This window comes from Anticarsia gemmatalis, chromosome 5 (assembly GCF_050436995.1).
Source record: "Anticarsia gemmatalis isolate Benzon Research Colony breed Stoneville strain chromosome 5, ilAntGemm2 primary, whole genome shotgun sequence".
NCBI classification, from domain to species: Eukaryota; Metazoa; Arthropoda; class Insecta; order Lepidoptera; family Erebidae; genus Anticarsia; species Anticarsia gemmatalis.
In genome coordinates, this window is record NC_134749.1 from 1,191,358 (window position 1) to 1,210,817 (window position 19,460).

Here is a 19,460-nt window from a genome sequence, read left to right on the forward strand (position 1 = left end):
TTAAAAATCTTTTTTCTGTTGTCAACACTAAACGGGTGATTGATGATTTATGCGTTATATTTTATACTAACTGATCCACTCGACACCGCCGGCATTTAAAAAAGTCTGCATTAGTAGCTAAGGGGTTGATTTAAAATAAAAGAAGTAGTTGTGTTTGACTCTGGATTTTCAAACATCTCTAGGTAAAACTTTTATTTGATCAAATTCGCTTCAGTAGTTTTGTCACAACAGCGTAACAGACTGACATACAGATCTCAACATTTTAAGTATTTAATCAGAAATCAATCAAGAAGATTTGCACGGTTTAATTAATTGCTGTGACTTTAGTGATGAAAAAAACTTTTTATACTTTTGATTTATTGTAAAGGGCATTGAACTATATTTTATAGCGATAAAATAAGTTAATTATCCGGTATACGGTGTAAAGTCGTAAACATCATCAAATGTGTGAAGTTTTCTAATATAATTAAATTACTACTGTTTTTGAATCAAAATGTTTAATATATTATACTTCGATTTATTTGCATCAAAAAATATAAGAGTTGAATTGAAAACTCCTGCTATATTTGAGGTGAAGAAATTTATTAGAGATTTAACAAATTTTACGCATTTTACTTATAAAGTTTTTATATCTACATAATCATTGTCTTACGAAAACGTTATTTGGTGTGGTTTACAACAAAGCAGCTGGGCTTGTTTGCATAATATTTGTGTAGAATGATAGACTATAGCCTAAGGATAATAGACAACTGACCTTTACCATACATATGTTCATAATATCACGCCTTGTTCTGTTAGGGGTAGACAGAGACGAAAGACCTTTTCCAATAAAAAAAACATGGGCAGACCCGTAAGTAAAAGTTAATAAACTTGTAATTAAAATTATCACTTTAAACTCTATCCAAATTAAAATACCTGTAATCTTAAGTTTCGCTTGCATATTTATCGATACTCGCGTCGTCCATCTCTAGTTGGAGTACCGTATTACAATCACTTTTATAAAACCGCACTTGAACTTGACCTTGCACTTTACAGCCAAAGACTCTGACCCAAATATCAGTCAATAATGTATGTATGTATGTATGTATGTATGTATGTATGTATGTATATTTGTGTGTATGTATGTATGTGCAGTTTTTGTTTACCTTTAATTGTTATAAATTATAACGTGGGCAAAATAAAATAGCTGTATGATGATGTCTTGAGTCAATTTTGTGTATTTTGTATGCATGAGTTGATTATAAAAAGGATTGGTAAAAAGTGTTTTTAATTTTGGGACAGGTGTTTTGACTTAATTATCTAATGTAGTTTAGAGTAGGTATATTATTTCATTCAAAAATAAACTTTATAAGACTATTTTTAGCATTTCTATTATTGAGAACATAAGTGTGTTCGTTACGATCCTTTCAACTTTAAAGTTGGTTCAGAAACTTAGTTTAAAGAGAATCCGATTTCATAATGCAATGGATAGATTTAAAGCCCACGATCAGCTCTCTATTGTAAGGCCTGCTACTTTATGTCGATAAACTGGATGAAATGATACCTTGAAATAGAATTATTTATATCCTAAACGGAGTGCTTATTTATGCCCTATATAAGTATAGTCTGACAATTGTTTAGCAAGGTTAAGTGACTTTAGGAGATGATCTTTTATGAACGAAACAACTTAGTAAGATGTATATAAGGTATGGTTCTAAGAAACTAGAATTTAATAATAAAATTGAACCTTTTGACATCTTACTTGTATGTATTTATTAAAAAAATATGTAGAAAGAGCAGTTATTTTTATGTTCAAGAAAAGAGTTTAAAAAAAACAAAGATATCAAGCACATTGTCTTCCACTCGATAATGATTAATTTAATATTTCCAGTATGTAGTTCAAAGAAACCGATTATAATATAATTATTGTAAATGAAGTGCTTGATTTTATCTTATTGCAGTCATTTGTAATGAAGATAATTTAAAATTGAATACTTCCGCATTTTATATAGAAATGAATGTTGAACAAGATCTCGGTTGATAATATTTTGGATCCAGTTATTTAATGTTAAATAATTTTTAATTTGTTGTCTATTTTCAAACTTATTGAATAATTTGTAGTTATTGTGGCGTTTCAGGCATTATATTTTCTAAGCTGCAGAAATTTTAAAACATACGTAAAGCCCCTATTACCTCTGCTATCACTTTTAGATATGATAGGTGTGATGTTATGTGTATAGGTCTAGTCTTCCTAAAAAGGTGCGGCTTTAATCCCACAGGAAACAAATTCACCGTTGATTTATTTATTTATTTTTCCTGTGTTTAAGAGGCGCTTAGGTTTTAAAAATCGGGACAAAACAATTATTAGTTGCTGTCTCATGTCAACAAGACAAAATAAACGAAAAACGTATTTCTTCTGACGTAATAAATTTCTTTGATCTCTACCTACCCCTATGACAAAAATGCGTAATTTTATGTATGTGTGACGTATGTAAAATTAATTTTGATCTTTCCAAAAGTCATAATACGAGTAACTAATAAGCCTGAGTGTTGTCGAAACGTGTTAAAAGTTCGGTCAGTTAACTTTGAAACACAGGATGTTAGAACATGTCGTAAATACCACAGGTTGATTGAAACATAATACTTACACGTTTTTTGTTTGTAGGGTACCCGAAACTGATGGAGCGAAGGATTTTAATAAGTGTTTATGTATAGTATATTATTATGTTTATTTTTGTAAACTGTATTAAGATTGATTGATTCGAATGAAATTAAAGTAACTGCAATTTGATTAATAATTGACGATGATGTAATTTAGATTCGTTTTGTGCAATGATGGCAGTAGTAGCTCTATCAACGAGACTGGAATCCTATGTTTTCGTCAATAAAATATATTTTTGTATCTTCCGTATCTACTCATTTTTTTTGCTGTGAGTAGACATATCTTAATCCACATTACGTTACAGTAGTGGACTCAAAGCCTTACCCTGCTTTTTAGAGATAGGAACGACACATCATTGGGGCAGTACCTATATCTTATTACGGGAGAACACATTCCTTAATTATAACTTTATTTTATAGAAAATCAGTTTTCTGCATAAATTTATTATTCAGTTTTAAATATCGCTCTTGGGTAGGTACGGAACATTGTCTTTTAAATTCTGTCTACTCTTAACAATAGTTCTAACCTAATCACTATTTTGAATATTCATTGTAGGTGATTAAAATCAGTACTTAGTTATAATGCGCGACTTTTATGACATGTCTAGTGTATTTTATTGGCGTTGTATCCGGAACTCGTCAAAATGTTAATGATCTTGATGAAGAGAGACATGATCGAGGAATTTTGATTTGGTTTTTTAATAGACTAACGGTTATAGTGCGAAACGTCATTAATAATTTGTAGCTACTGATAAGAGAGTCTCCGTTTCGATTCTCGGTTCAATGCCTTTGGGTTTTTCTAATATCCTTGCGGATGTGTTTAAGGGCAATTAACCTGTAGCAATAGCCTGAAAATTGGTAACCTGGCCATCATCGTGTATTCATGTACTTTACAGATAATTAAGATGATGACAAAAAGTGCATTTCATAACGTGCCTAGTGACCCATAAAATAGTGGCCATAGGCTCACCCCTATTTTTGAGGCCATAAGTGCAAGCAAATTGAAAAAATTATAGCTTAAAGCGTCAAGTGTGACCTACACTTTGCAAGTCACACTTGACTTTTGACTTTAAAAGATTTTATCTTAAAACTTAAGTAGATTTGGTAATAGTTTTATAGTATTAGTAAATAAAACTTTTACATTACCTAAAAACGTAGGTAATCTAAGAATGTAGAGTGCACCTGAGACTTGTTATAATCGTTGTTAAACGATCAATGCAACGGACTAACGCGTTATAAATGAATCAAACTTGTTTACAACTAGCAATACCTAGCACAATTTAATAAAATCAATTATCGACTATTAGGATTCGATACAGATCATAATCAAATGATGCAACGATACCTAGAGAAGATTACAGTTGCATTTTATTATTTCTAACTTAACTTTATACTTTAGGTTTGCTACAGACAAATTCGGTTCGGCATGATCGGTTTTGCAGTATTTATCGAACACCAAAATCGAAGCAATGACTGCACTTGTTCGGCTTGTACCGATCGGTTTCATTAAAACTGGCCAACGCCATAGGACTTTGTTTATAGTATCTAATTGTGTGCACAATACATTGGTACACTCTTTAGGGATCAGGCGCAGGACCGGCGGCTTTACGTGCTTTCCACGTATGACATATTATATGACCTCAATTTCTTGACTTCGGGCTATTTCTGAGAAATTCTTAACTCAAAATATCATATTTCTCTCTTTGGCCCGACCGTGGATTCAAACCCGATACCTTTTGCAATGCAGTCACATACACTACCGACCGTGCCACAGTGCCACACCAGGCAGCAAGCCTAATGGCATGAATTTAGGTGTATCTATACATTTGATTAATAGTACCGTTTTGTTTATTAGTACGTCGGGATATCTATAAATGGTTTAGCTTTTTACATCCATATATTATTGGCAATTAAATTGTCTGCTATTTATGTAATAGAAATGATTTATTATAACACAGGTACCTGTTAAAGATCTCGTTAATTTATTCAGGATTTTAGTCATTGTTTTGTTGTGCTCTATAAAAATCAAGACAAAAACTATTGACCCTATAATCTGTATATTACAAGACAAGGTACATGGGTAGTCTCAATAACATGCCTTTTGATAAGTTCACCAATAATATATCGTTTTCATGCGCCAGAAATTAAATTTTATTAAATAAACTAATAAATACTAGGTGCAATCGCCAATTGGTATTTCAGACCGATGCGATGCTGTCATTGTTTGAATACAGTTTGCTGTTATCAAGAAAAAATTAATCTTTTTTAGCTTCGATTAGGGGAATTCAGCATATTCTATCACATCACAAGCAGCCTAAGATTGCCAGGACTAAAATATATTTTTAGTATAATGGAATTAGAAAATGGGGTATATTGCTGGTAGTAAGTAACTCTTTAGGTATCATGCAACGATTGTCCGCCCATATTATCGATAAAAACAGGTAGAAATAACCCAGGATATAGTAAAAAATATTTATTAGTTCATTAATAAACATTCTGTACAACAAAAACAGCAGCTAAGTTATAGCCTAGCCGGAACACTCCCCTTGACATTTTGAAACTTTGTCAAAGTTGCTCTATATACTGACTTTAAAGGCATTAGATCGGCATGTAGCGACCTTGCAGACCGGTACAATTATAACAGGAAGATAAAGCCTGTTGACATTTTGTCAGATTAATTTTAAGTTATTTGTTTCGGAGAAGTTGACAAGGTATTATGTTAGAATGTAACGCCTATTAGATATGTAGTACTATTTTTTGTGATCGGTACATTCATGTTGTAATATTAAGCTTATCGTATTGGCTTGTTAACGACATGTGACTTTGAGCTTTGATAAAAATGTTTCGGGAATGTGAGTTTTGGTAAAAAAACAATTAAGTACATTTGTTTTCAAGTTAAAAAGCTTTTAAATGTATCGAAAACTAGAATCAAACACCTCAGATTTTGTCAGCCGATGCGTCTCAAACGCGGTTTGGTTATAACTACTTTATCTCGGTAGTTAAAGTTACCGTTTATGAACAATGCAATCGGTAATATAGTTATTAGTTCATTCTAGTTCATTATTTCTAAATTAAAAAAAATCTAACACTATATGCAACTCAACACTACTTAAGCCTGCAGTGTTGCCTTACCTACATCAAAGCTTAGGAGTGGTTAATATTTTCTAAAAGTAAAATATCGTATATTTATCATCCGTTAAATGAATTATGAATCTTCTCAGGCCTAATTGATTTCTCAAAGTAGTATATAATTAAATATGTTGATAACTGTCCAAAGAAACCGTGTTCGTAATAAATAATGTCAGATTATAGCAATTACTCAAATATTGATTATAATGTTAATACAACTTTTTTAACTAGAAGGCTCGGATGTATTATTTTTTTGATTGATGTTTAAACCCACTAATTTAATTTCTGATTCACGGCTTTTAAATATGCTATGTTCAACTTTTCAATTACCTTCTAAACAGAAATAAAATGTATTGACATTTACTTGAAGTATTAGGTCGGGGGTATGTATGAACTTATAATAAAAGCTTTTCTATTATACTATTTTATATTGGGTACCTCACGAGCTCACTGAAAAAACCTAATGAACCGAGTACTCATTTGTGACTCGTGACGCCAAAGAGATTTTATTACAATGTACAATATACTATAATGCGAAAAAACTTTTCCCCCGACCTAATATGTAGCGATGCGCTGATCCCGTGTGAACACAGTTAAACGAAAATATGAAGTTCTTCTCGAACTTCTCTTAGAGTAACTTTTTGCTCAACTTGATGCCAATCTATTCGCAGTGTAGCAAGTGATCTAAGTTCTCTAGAACTCACAATAGGACCGGCACTAATAAAAATTGAAAGTCCAAGTGACTAGTGCTTCCTTGTACTCAATTACACTTTTGATAATGTCATATACTTTTGACATTTCAAAACATTTTGTACCGTTACATTCGGATATGACAGGATTTGCATTCGTCAGTAATCTTGTTCCTTGATTACTTTAGCACTAGTTGATCCATTCGGCTCCGGTTCCGTGTAAGTTTGGTAACACATATTTCTGGTGAAAACCCAAGTTCACATTTGACTTTGAGTTTTCATCTATTTTCTAGTTTTCCACAGAAATTGTTGTCACCAAGTGTAACTCCATATGAGACATACATAATAAAAGTAACATGTTTAAGGTTATAGGCCTTGCATCAAGTTATTGTCTTTTATATTAAAATTTTGGGTCATATTTGTACTTGCATGTAAGCAGATAAATTTTATTGTAAGTACCAGTATTTTTTATATTACTGCTAAAATATTATGGTTAATTTAGGCATAAGACGATGTACAGTTAGAAAGTTTGTAAATTGCACAAGAGCTCGCGTAATTTTATATGTACCTAGTACAAGTGCACCGGATTCCATTTCAAGGTGTCAATATTTTAAACTATTCCAAAACTTATATTAAACCATGGTTAATACTTTTGTTAAACCCTCTTTTCTAAGAAACAGAATTACCACTGTGTATCAAGTGGGAGTTAGTTCATAATTCTTTAATAAAAAAAAAAAAGTAGCACACCTCAATTTTAGCATCAATGTAGGCTTTTAATTACTAAACTTTTCCACAAAAATTTCTTCTGCCAAAATTCATCACATAAGGGCGTATTCACAGTAACAGTAGATAATAAAACAAATACGGCACGACAGTGTCCGTTTTAAAACGAGTGAAAGTAGACCTATGATACCATAATAATATGACTTTTGGCCTTAAATTCTAATGGAGATAAAACTGGTATGAACTTTTGGTCAATCGTTTTTTGGATTGTTTTTACCCAGTTCCCATAACACGGGTTTGGCATGAGTAACTTTTTTATAGTAGCTGAGCCTCGCAGTTTCGCTTGCGTGCATTCCCTATTGAAGCTGAATGAGTGTTAAATAAATAAATTATAAATTTAACTTATTGATGTCCCACTGATGGGCAAGGGTCTTCTAACGTAATGAGTAAGGGGCTAGGCCTCGATTCCACTACGCTGGCCAAATGCGGGTTGAGGTTGAGGAATGATTAAGTATTTTGTGGTCCAGATCTTTCAGCATCTCTTTTCTGCACGCAGAACCTCATCAAAATTGGTTGGGTGGTTTAGCCGCAAGTCACTTACAGACATAAAGAAAGTCTCGTATAATTAATAATTATCTAAGTATAGTTCATCCAAGTATACCTCGCGTCTGACGTCTCGATTTATTAAGTTTAATATATCCTATTAGTCAGTATTAGTCAAAGAACTTTACAAATTAATTTGAATTGAAAATTTACTTTTAGTGTTAATGCATAACGGACTATCAGCCGCGAATGACCTAGGTCGGAAGCTCTGACATATTAGATTAGACGCAAAATCGATGTTATTTGCACCTGAATTTATGCGAATTAGACAAATACAAATGAGACCCAGTGTCGCGGTCAGCAGTGTATCTGATTGCTGATTATAGAAGTAAGTTATTCTTAAAAGTAACCCAAAGTTCGGTATAATGGCAACAGGCTTGCTTCCTGTAGAGCAATTCTCTACAATAGGAACCATCGAGTATAAGGAGTTTTCAAATGAGAAACTGCAGAAATAGTTTTTACTACGACCGCTAGAAGCGCTGATTAGATTTTCATACAAAATTTCTCGCTAGCTAGCCGGTTGTCGATACTCGATAGAAGTACAGAATCGCGCTTCTGTTCAGTGAGACTAAACGGTGAAACGCGGATGAGTTTCATACACCTCTGCGTACACCTCCAAGTGTTATAAGCGTGGTGTTTTGTCAGTATATACATATGTATATTGTACAACAGCTTCTGTTTATTGTCGACAGCAAATAATCTTTAATACAAAATGTAGGAAATAAAGTTTGTCAGTCATTTAGGCAAACCAAATAAGGCTAAATATTATATTGTTTTATTTTGGACGTAAGCGCGTAGGTTGGTTAGGTTGGTAACGGTTCGTATAATAAATGAGCACGAAAACAGCGAGATTATTTTGCACCAGATTTGATTTTTTAAATAGTTTTTGTATTAAGAAGGAAGTGTTTTTAAATTATGCTACTATAAAAGCTTCGATTCCTTTTATAAATCAAAATCAAAATCAAAATCAAATCATTTATTCATTTAGGTCAAATATTGACACTTATGATAGTCGTTACAATTACTGAATCTACCACTAGCTCGGAAAGGGGGTAGAGCCTTATGAGAAGAGCTAGCGAGAAACTCACGGCCACTCTTTTCAATCGCCAAAAGTTTTACAATGTGGTTGATACAATAATTGATCATGCGAGGAGCTGCCAACAATCAGCGATATAGACTAAACGTCAATTAAGTTAAATTAATATAGCTAGGTTATTTATTAGTCTCTGATCATACCGTATGTTGGGAGCACCTACTAGCATGTGATAATAAGAATATGGGCAGCAAGTGAGCACACTGGTTGTAAACATTATAAAAGAAAAAAAAAAAAAAAGTGACAGTTTTATGAATAACATCAAATTGTACGTAACATCACCTATTTGCATCATTAATTGCCCATATTTTACAATATTAGACCTACTGCTACTGAGTTTATACAATTTATAGCAAAGTTCCCTAATTTCAAAGAATCCTAATCAAGCGAGCGACTAATCCCAAGAGCTATTGTCGTTTAGATACTCATCAATTCTGTAATAAGCTTTCCTAACGAGATGTTCCTTAACAGCAACTTTGAATTTTGGCAGGGGTAAATCCATGATGTGCTTGGGAAGCTTGTTGAAGAAACGAATGCCGAGACCTACAAACGAATTGTGTACCTTGTGTAAACGATGATGGGGACCTACTAATATAGGGACAATAGGGACTCAAACTTTCAATACATTTGAGATTTATTTCTTTTCTTCTATATGCAAAACTATTAGAGGCCTATCTCGATGTGACTCATTTTGTATGCGAGTTATTTCTGTCTACGACCTCTTCCGTGTAATTTTTTTATTATTGCATTGTTACCTATATATTATTACTGTTTTAGTTGATGAAGATGAATTAAATTAAAGTTACAAATAGTTATAAAACTCAAAATTAAACACATATTAACTTTTTAAAATATTTAAGAATATTTTCCCCGAACTTTATTAATCAAGACTAATTTGAAGTCATTTATTTTAAATTGACGTGATAATCAATAATTGAGATGGTCGCAATAGATAATATATTTTTAATTAACAACTCCTGTACAAAGTTATTTCATGTCTTTTTTCACTATAAACAAAGTCCAAGCCTACTTGTGATTCACACACATACGTCATATTTGTTTTGTTTTGGAATTGAACCCCCTACACCCAAACCACTACGAAAGTCGTCGATATTGATTGATGTTTTATTACTTTTTGATTAAAAAAAATACAAAGTAGGCGTCTAAATAATAAGAAAATACCCTAAAATTCGTTATAATAATGTTATAAGCCTTTATATTGCGATGCTTTTACCAAAACTGTGACAGTGAATGAAGATGTCAATCTTTTCACCGCTTTAAGAAAGATATTGGAATATAAATCTTGTTCGAGAAATTCTCTGTTATTCCTTTTGAGATGATTTATTGATGTGTGTATATAGTATATGTTATTTTAGAAATATTATTTAGCTGACTTAATCGTGACGATTGCTGAATCTGTGTGAAATACGTCGTATAGATGTTTATTCTATTGTACAAATTGTTGGTAGGTACTTTAATTTTTGATAGTGGTTTCTTTAGTATTTATTTGCTCGATTTTTATTATTGTTTTTTTTATGTAGACCTTACTGCGCGAAGACACAACAAACAATATGGCCTTCTAGTTGGCTCGAAACTAGGTTAACTATAAAGAAACCAGGAATTAATAAAAAAATCAATACAAATTCCTCACATTTAATGACACAAAAACCATAATATTTTTTTGATTTTTACAAACAATAAATTGTAAAACCTGTCAACGCAAACTAAAACCCGAATAAAAATGTCTTTTGTCTATCTTGATTTTTCGTATAATGAAGCCACACACGTAGAAAACCATAAATTCTCGATGTGAAGTCATTTACATAGTCTTAAATTAAACTTTATGGAAGTAAAAGGCAATTAGTGCACACAAAGAAATACTAACTGTAATCTTTTTATTGTATCTTAAAAGGTTTGACTTATAAGATGTAGAAACTAGAAAGGTTAGTTTAATATTTTTGTTTAAGGATTTTATCGAGAAATAACCTTAGCTACTTTTTTTGTATTGACAGAATATATAAAACATGTGACAATGAGGAAGCCAGTTCTCTACTAAAGAGTCAAAACTACAAAAAGTACAAAACTCTTCCAGATTGCGTGAAGAAAAGAAAATTGTAGGAAAAAACGTGGAAAGGAAGCAAATGAAGAAGGATGTGATACAGTAGGAGAAAGAGAGACGAAAGTAGTAATGTCTCTATGAAATCTGAGGTAAGTAACAAATGAAACAGCAGTAACAAAGTCTTATAGTACATTTTTAAGTAAAGATACTAAAAACTACTGTTAAAATCTATTTCAATCTCAAACATTACATCAGATAGAGAATAGTCGTAAACAATAAGTTCTTTGTTTTTACTTAATATTATCAAGAATACATTGCATTATACAATCGATATAGAAAGTACTACGTAGTAGCAAATTTAAGGAATATTAAGTATTTTAAACTTTTTCCACAATAAGCATTAACATAAAATGCGTGATGTAAAAAAGCATAAATCAATAAAAACTTTCTTACACCGACTATCAGACTAAAAAGTACAGCAGAAGATTTTATCACAATTACTTATATTGACGATTACAAATAAAATTTGTCCTAGTGCTAGGTTTTCTATCATACAATATAATTTTCATCGCTACATTCTAAATAGCGAAAAGAATTTGGAAAAGATCTTCAAACTTATTATTCTCAACATCAACGTTATTTTTAAGTAGCGCTGCTTTACTCTTAAGTATTTGTTCTTCATCTTTGCTCTCCAAATAATCTAAAGGGATCCAATTTATTTCATGTGTGGTTGCAGGTTTCTTTTTCATGAGATCTTCAGTTCTAGGTTTCATTACTTCTTCAGTCTTAACAACATTTTCTTCTTTAACAAATTCAACAGTATTAGTATTTAGAGAGGCTGCTGTTGTTGTAACTTGGCTGGTTTTTTTCACCTTAGGTCGTTTTAGTTTTCTTCTACCTGATTTATTTGATTGCTTGGTTGGTTTAGATAGCTTTGGTTTAATAACAACGTATATATCTTCGGTTGGGTCCTGTTTCGTCGTCGTTATAACACCGGTTGTAGAAACTACTTCTGGTGTAATAATAAAAGATAACAGTTTCGTCTCAGCTTCTTCAGTTTCATTAATAGGTTGTTGCATTAAATTATTTGTAGTTTCAGTAGTTCGCTTCTTCATTCTATATTTACCCTTAACTTTTGGGACATTTGTATCTATTGAAAGTAAAAGCCCTCCTTTTGGTTGTTCATCGTCCGTGTCTTTCATATAAATACTCTTTGGAGGGCTATATCTGGCATTTCTCGGGAATCTGTATTTCAACGACGGCATTTCAATTCTATCATTTCTTCTAGGAATATACTCAGAGTCACTTGGTAAGTGAGCAGGTTCGTTCTCATATCCATATCTTTCATAGTTTTGAGATAAATTATTTTCGTCGTTCTGGTTGATGTCCTCTGGTAATTGAGAACGTATTCGTAAAGATTCTATTACATCTCGAAATAATGATCGCTTCTCATGGGCTGTGGCAATTTCTCGCGTAGTTACAGGACTTGTGCTGCATAAAATTATCATGTACGTGACGCAGATGAAACAGTGCATCTGGAATTGAAAAATTAACTCTATTAACACTTGATTTAAGTTGAAAATATAAATTCTACAGAAGTGAATAAAGTATCAATCGTAGCTCATATCATAAATGAAGTTAATTAAGATGATTATAAGGTAGAATCTATGAATGTATTATAAATTATAAAGTGATTTGTCCCACTGGCCTCATAGCCAATTTGTGGTCAACAAAGGTGACTAATACACTATGTTTGTATGTTAAAATGAAGATGGTGAATATTGAATTGGCTACAAAGGAACGAACCTACTTTCGTTAGGTTAGGAGTGTACAGATACGCCTATCACAATAGCTTATCATTTGAATATTGATTCATGGGATTTTTTATAGCATAAATTTAGTTTCACTGCAGAAATTATTGGCTATTACTATACTTTTTGCGTGTATAATTCTTGTAATGGGTTTATAACGCTTTTTATATCACATCATCATATACCAAGTAACTGAATACAATGTTATTAAATAGACTTAATTTGGTCACGGATATTCTTAATGACATAGAGTATTTCTCATAAAAATAAGAGTAGAGTTATATTGATTTTTACTCATAATATTTTTAGTCTCGTTAGTTAAAATGTACTAGAAATCATTAAAAAAGCACTTCAGAATGAAGGAGAAAAAAGTTTTAAGATTACGTCATGGGAACAAATGTGAATTTTATATAATGTAAGTCATCGCTACTAATAATTCTTATTCAATAACTAACAAACACTCATCACAAAATCCTGACTCCATCACAGTTCTAATCCTAAAATAAACCAGAAAAAAATAAGCTTACCTTGATAACGATGCCTCGATCTAAACGGTGTGAGTGACTGCGCGGGAGTGCCGAGATGCAACCGGGAAACCACTGGGAGGTTGACTGAACTCCACTGAACTAAGCCAGAGGCGCACACACGGCACAATAAGAATAACCATAGCAAAATTATAACCATATATCAATTATCTAAACCATTGTCTCAAGAACAATGAAATTTGTATATCGAAATTGTATAAAAACAAGTTAATAAGTTAGGAAGTATGATAGAATATGTTTTAATTAGATGATCTAAGAATAGGTCTGTTGTATAATATTAGTACGTTTGTCAGCTAATTGTTGTTTGTAGTACGATGGATGTGTTGTTGTTTACTACTGTTGAACAATAAGGTGTAAAGAAATTACGGATATGATTTGTAGTATAGTAAAAGATCTGTGTAAGAATAGTAAATATTAAATACTAGACGATATGAAGTGTGTTATTAGTTTTGATTTCTTAAAGACTTAAAAAATTACGTCCGAAAGCGAGTCTCTTTATGCAAAAGAGAAAAAATAGAACTAGAGTTCACCAAATGGACGAAGTACAGGTTGGGGAGGTATCTTCATGTTTTTTTTTTGTGTTCTCAACATGTCTTTTTCACCATTACAGCAAGTGACATTAAAGCAATTATATTTAATGCACAAATACTTTCAAAAAGTTGTCAGTGTGTTGCCTTTTTTTATTTTCTCGAGGGGAAAAATCCTTTTGGATACCCGAATATTCTTGGGGGAATACCCGGGTTATGTGGTGCTAGTCAGTGAGATGCCTAGGCTTGAAAACGTGGACCAATGCGTGTGAAGGTAACTTATGTGACTTTGCTAACACTGCTTTTATGCATAAACTGTATTTTGTTTCAAATTTATTGGCATAAACGTAAGAAAACTATTACATATCTAACATTCCCTAGTGTTAGAACCCCTGTCTAGAATTAAACAGCAACTTGTCTTGTCGGGAACTACTACAATCCTGATGTCCGGAACTGCAGCTATTGTACCATGAGTCTTTTACATCTACGAATAACGATTATCAACCTCATGTTGATAACAATAAGGTCCATGTAAACTGTATTGATATCGTGGTAATTTTTTTGCACGCTTTACGCGTCGGTGTTGCGGGATTCACGGATCGTAGAACTTTTATTATAATTAACAAGCTCACATGCTCGAATTCGCTCGTATTTATTTTAGGTAAAGTAGAAAATGAACGCACAAAATTTCATCCACTATTTCGGAGATATTATTAAGCAGATTTTTACATAAAGCTAGTATTCAACTTTAATTATCTTTAAGCTGAAGTTTACGACCATAATTTTAGTGTTTTCCTTGTAAAATCGTTACAGACATACTTTCGCATTTATATTGTTACTAAATCTCGCAAAGTGAAGAAAACAATCAGTGTTATCATACATTTACGTAGAAGTAAGATGAGTTGAAAGTAGATTAATCCATTTTGTACGGGTTTATGTTACGCGTCCACGAGCGTAATCTATTCAAAAGTTTATTAATAAGTGAGCATAAAATTACTTTATTGAATTTTAGATTGATTTTAACGCCTTTTCAGTTGTAAATAGATATTTGATAACAATAGAGTTATGTAAAGTTATTGTGCAGGTAATGCGACGGTCATTTAAAAGAGTTTTTTTCTTTTCTATTGCCGGTTTGTTGATTTCTTGCATAAGAATGCAAATACTAGTACACATAATCTATTTAGTGATTTTATTCAATTCTAGCTTCTTCCTACTACATCGCCCGCGTGAAAATACTTCCCGTGCTAAAAACCATCCTATGTGATAATCTAGGTTATAAATTATTTTCTGCGTAACACATTTAATTATCAATCAAACTTTCGCATTTATAATGTTACAGCAAAATAAATATATCCATAAATTCGTTCTTTTTAAAAAAATTGAACATTTTACTAGAACTACGAGAAAAAAACCAGAAAAACAACAATGATTATTTTGAAATATATAAAGTGCCTTTCCTACTTTTTCTACGCCTCTATATTTGTAGCGCGTCGCACTGCACTTGTCTCGCATAGAATTGATTACCAAACCTGATATTCTAGGACCACACTTGAGTCCTGAGTGTTTCTGAATCTGGTTTCGTCAGCTGTGTTCTGTTTATAGGTTCTAGTTAAGTGCCTGATAGGGTTAAACGATTTTATGCATGTGTATTGGCTTCATGGTATAAATACGTATATTTGTAAATAAAAAATGCTGTATTGTATAAGTTGGTACCTCAAATGCTAGTGGTTTGAACCCACCAAAGACTTTTCGAAGTAAAGTGTGTATTAGAAATAATTATTACTTGTTCCAACGGTGAAGAAAAGCATCGTGATGCAACCTTGTATGCCTGAGAGTGCTGTATGCTGGATTATGTACTAGCAGCTCGGAGTTTGAGGCCGGAAATGAATCATAAAGTGTGTAAAAACGTCAGATCAAATTCAATTTATATAACATTAGGATTGTTACTTCAGATTGACTTTAAATAGAAATTAGAGTCACGCGGTTAGAGTACGCTTAATTTCTTGGTTCTAATTTAACTTGAAAATCGTCGTCAGCTCGCAGCATGATATCAAACTTGAGTTTGATAGGTTGTCCTAATTCTTCTTCTGTTACTGGAAGTACTCGAAAATGTCTCAGCAGAGCGGCTAGAACAGTCTTCATTGACATCATTGAGTAGCGGTAGGCTATAATTGAAACAGAAAAAATAACTCATTATAGATTTAATTTGTTTTGTTATGTTTATATCTTGGATAATGTTCTTTTTGAATAATTTATTCTCCTATCTTAATCAAGTCACCATGACGAAAGAAATAAATGTTGCTAAGCTCAATTGAAACCAACTTAATTTTCTTAAATCAACTCCTTACTTGGTTATAGTATTAGGTACTATATTCATTATTTTAAAGAGCTGTCTTTAACTTTTTTTGTTAAAAAAGCTACTACGTGTTTGATGGAAATTAATATTATATTTAGTGTCAAGTTACTCTTACCAATACAATTTCTTGGTCCAGTGCTGAACGCCATGAAAGCAGCTGGATGTGTCAGAGGCGTGTCAATGAACCGCTCAGGTCTGAACTGATGAGCATCATCACCCCAGAACGCAGGGTTGCGGTGCATTGCGTGTATGTTTATGATGATGCTAGTGTCCTTAGGAAGAGTGTGGCCTGATGCTGAAAATGAAAAGAAAATACTAATACAATAACGCTAGTTTTATCTTAGCAGCTTGCCTTACATTATTTTTTAAAGAAAATAAACTTCATTCAGTCATTATTTTACATTAATATTGTATGAATACTAACCTGAACTAAGACTAATTATCAAAAAATAAAATATTTACAATTAAACGAAAAGTATAGATAAAATTAAAATTAACAATTCTTCATATGTAAGAAAATATAATATAAGGTTTTTGTCGGCAACGTTTAACGCGATAGGGGTAGACTAAAACATTCACATACTACATAGATTAACGATATAAAAGAACATAACGTGAATGAAAATATCATTAAAGAATTAAATCTATTGAAGATAGTCGTATGACGTCTTTTAAATAATTAACAAGTTATAAAACTCTTACGCAGTGTGGTATCTTCAACCACTTTCCTCAATAAGAATGGTGCTGGAGGATACAGTCGCAGACTCTCCTTGATCACGGCTTCTAAGTATGTCAGATGTGGTAAATCTTCAATCTCAACCGCTCGTTTAGAATTGCCAAATACCGTCTTCAACCTTGGGAACGAATCATTCACTAATATCAGTATTTATGTTACAACTAGGTACTGTAATGTATTTAATGATATGATGGGATTTTTCCAGGCTTCAAGAACATTATAAGAATAGAAGAGTGTAAGAACATTATTTCTCCGACAAAATAGTAACTGTCATAAAAAATGAATAACTATGTATATCATACTGTACAGCCTTTGTTAAGTACAAATCGGGTTTGAGCAAAATTTATCTAATATTTCATCATAATTATCAGTTTATTTTTCAAATCGATTGTATCCAAGACCGATTCAAAGACAACCAAAAAATATGCTACACAGCGCCTGAATTAGCTGCCATAGCAACACATTTTTAACTTACTCTTCATAAACTTTCTCCTGTACATTCGGATATCTTGCCAACAACACGCAGATGAACGACATAGTTAAAGCCGATGTGTCAGTTCCAGCAGTAAATAGGACTCCTATTTCTTCTTTCAACATTGTATCACTGTAATCACTTGATTCTATCATTAGTTCTAGTATTGTTTTGAGGTGGTCTTCATCTGAAATAAAAGGTTTTTGTTTGTTCCTTTCTTGTTTAGTATAAATTTATGGCGTATTTTGGTTTTACCTCCAGCTTCGATATTTTGCCTAGCTGCTAATTCGTTACGTTTATTTGTAATGACCTGTAAAATAATAATATAAAAAAACGGAATCAAACTATACGCCTATTATGTTCTATTCGTTAACGTCTACATTTACTTTGACTCTACATAAGATTTCTCTTAAAATACTAGCAGGAACTCTGCATTTTTGTTCACTATTATTTTGGTAGAATTGAAAGTATGAATATGATTAATAAAATATAATGTAAATTAGTGAGTTTACGAAAGGGTATTTTTTAAACGTAGTTAATTGCGTAAGGCTGTTTCACAGTCAAAATCTCTTGCGTCGTTTTATACCTGTACGTGTATTGCACTTACTTCTTGAATAAAATTGTACATAATATCGACGTAACTCATTAGTTCCTTGTAACTGTCAGTCAGTTTGTATATCGCAGTGAAGTGAAGCCAGGGTTTGATGATACGATCGGATATAAGAGGGAGAGAGTTGATGAAGATTTTTGATATTGACTGGTCTGGATTCCTTTGAGTGTTTATGTTTACTCCTAGAGTGGTTTCTGTAACAGATAACACAAAGAAAACTATTATGGAAGTAAAATAATGGGTAGATGTATATCAACAACAATATACATGAGCAGAAATTATTTAGTTTTCGAAGGTCATAGGACTGCGATGGTCTATTGAACCAGTATCAGGAATTAAATCCTTATTTTTATGTTGGGGAATCGTTTTTAGACTTTACACATTTCGATAACGTACGTAGTGCCTGTCCATATAGCTACTTAGATTTCTAGCACTTATGTTTTCTACGTCTATTAAGTAGATACCTGATGACTTGTACAAGTATTCTTTTAACCAGATTCAATGATAACGTAGCCTACTTACCAAAAACAGAATCCATGGTGTACCTAGTGATATATTTAGACATTGAGAAACTTCCTTGTCCAGTTACCTTCTGCAACTGAGCAGTCAGTATCACGCTTTGTTTTGAAAATATTTTAACAAACTGCATCAGATACTTTTGACTGAAGACAGATACTAAGACCTTGCGACGGGGACGCCATATTGGAACTAGAAATGAAACATTTGATGAATTGGTTTGAAACGTGGTAAAATAAGAAGACCAATGTGAAATTATTGATATATGACGTCATCGTTTTGAGGGAAAGGAAAAAGACGGTACGTATAGATAAATGGTTAAGTATGTCAAATTGCGCAGTTGACATATGTTACGTAACTTCTGTAGAACACCCTGGTGCCATACAAAAACAAACAAAGTAATGAATCACATCTAAATATGATAAGTTGCTAAATATTGCTTGAAACATTACTAAATAATGTTTATTATTATACACGCAAATTTGATAAATTTCTTGCCTTTTTTGGTCACACAACGACATGTAGTATGAAATACCTACAGTTTCAGTTTAAAGCAAATTACCTTCTTACTTACCTTCAGCAAATACACTGCCGGTGCCAATAATTGATAACGCCAACTTCATCGCATCATCTTTTTCGAGACATGATTTTAACAGAGACTCCGCTATCATGGGATCTGCTACAACTATACAAGAAAAATTAAACCACATCAATTAGCAATTTCAAGAAATTTTTATCACAGAATATATAAAATTTTTACCTACCAAAGTAAAGTTTGTACATGTTCCACAAGCACATAGCACCATCTTGCTTTAGAATTTCCTCAGAAAATTTCTTGATACCTTTAAAATAATATTTCAAGAAATAGAACTCTCGAACGATACTTTTCAACATTATTTATTTCAACCAGAGAACTAAAAAAGGCTTATTATTACTTTATTGGGGGGGAAG

The 19,460-nt window shown here is 32.3% G+C and overlaps 2 protein-coding genes across 2 annotated transcripts; both read right to left on the minus strand.

Moving 5' to 3' along the window:
• Positions 1-11,112: 11,112 nt before the first annotated feature.
• LOC142973310 (uncharacterized) lies at positions 11,113-13,397 on the minus strand. Its single transcript, XM_076114951.1, has 2 exons — positions 13,275-13,397; positions 11,113-12,471 (listed from the first exon to the last, which is right to left on the minus strand). Exon 2 carries the CDS (start codon positions 12,469-12,471, stop codon positions 11,515-11,517), a length of 957 nt encoding a protein of 318 aa, XP_075971066.1. The 5' UTR covers positions 13,275-13,397; the 3' UTR covers positions 11,113-11,514.
• Positions 13,398-15,814: 2,417 nt separating this feature from the next.
• Positions 15,815-19,315, minus strand: LOC142973243 (cytochrome P450 4d2-like). The gene is made up of 9 exons (XM_076114881.1): positions 19,291-19,315; positions 19,084-19,194; positions 18,516-18,701; positions 17,991-18,187; positions 17,639-17,693; positions 17,387-17,570; positions 16,878-17,029; positions 16,291-16,470; positions 15,815-15,984 (listed from the first exon to the last, which is right to left on the minus strand). Exons 1-9 carry the CDS (start codon positions 19,313-19,315, stop codon positions 15,815-15,817), a joined length of 1,260 nt encoding a protein of 419 aa, XP_075970996.1.
• Between the last annotated feature and the right edge of the window lie 145 nt (positions 19,316-19,460).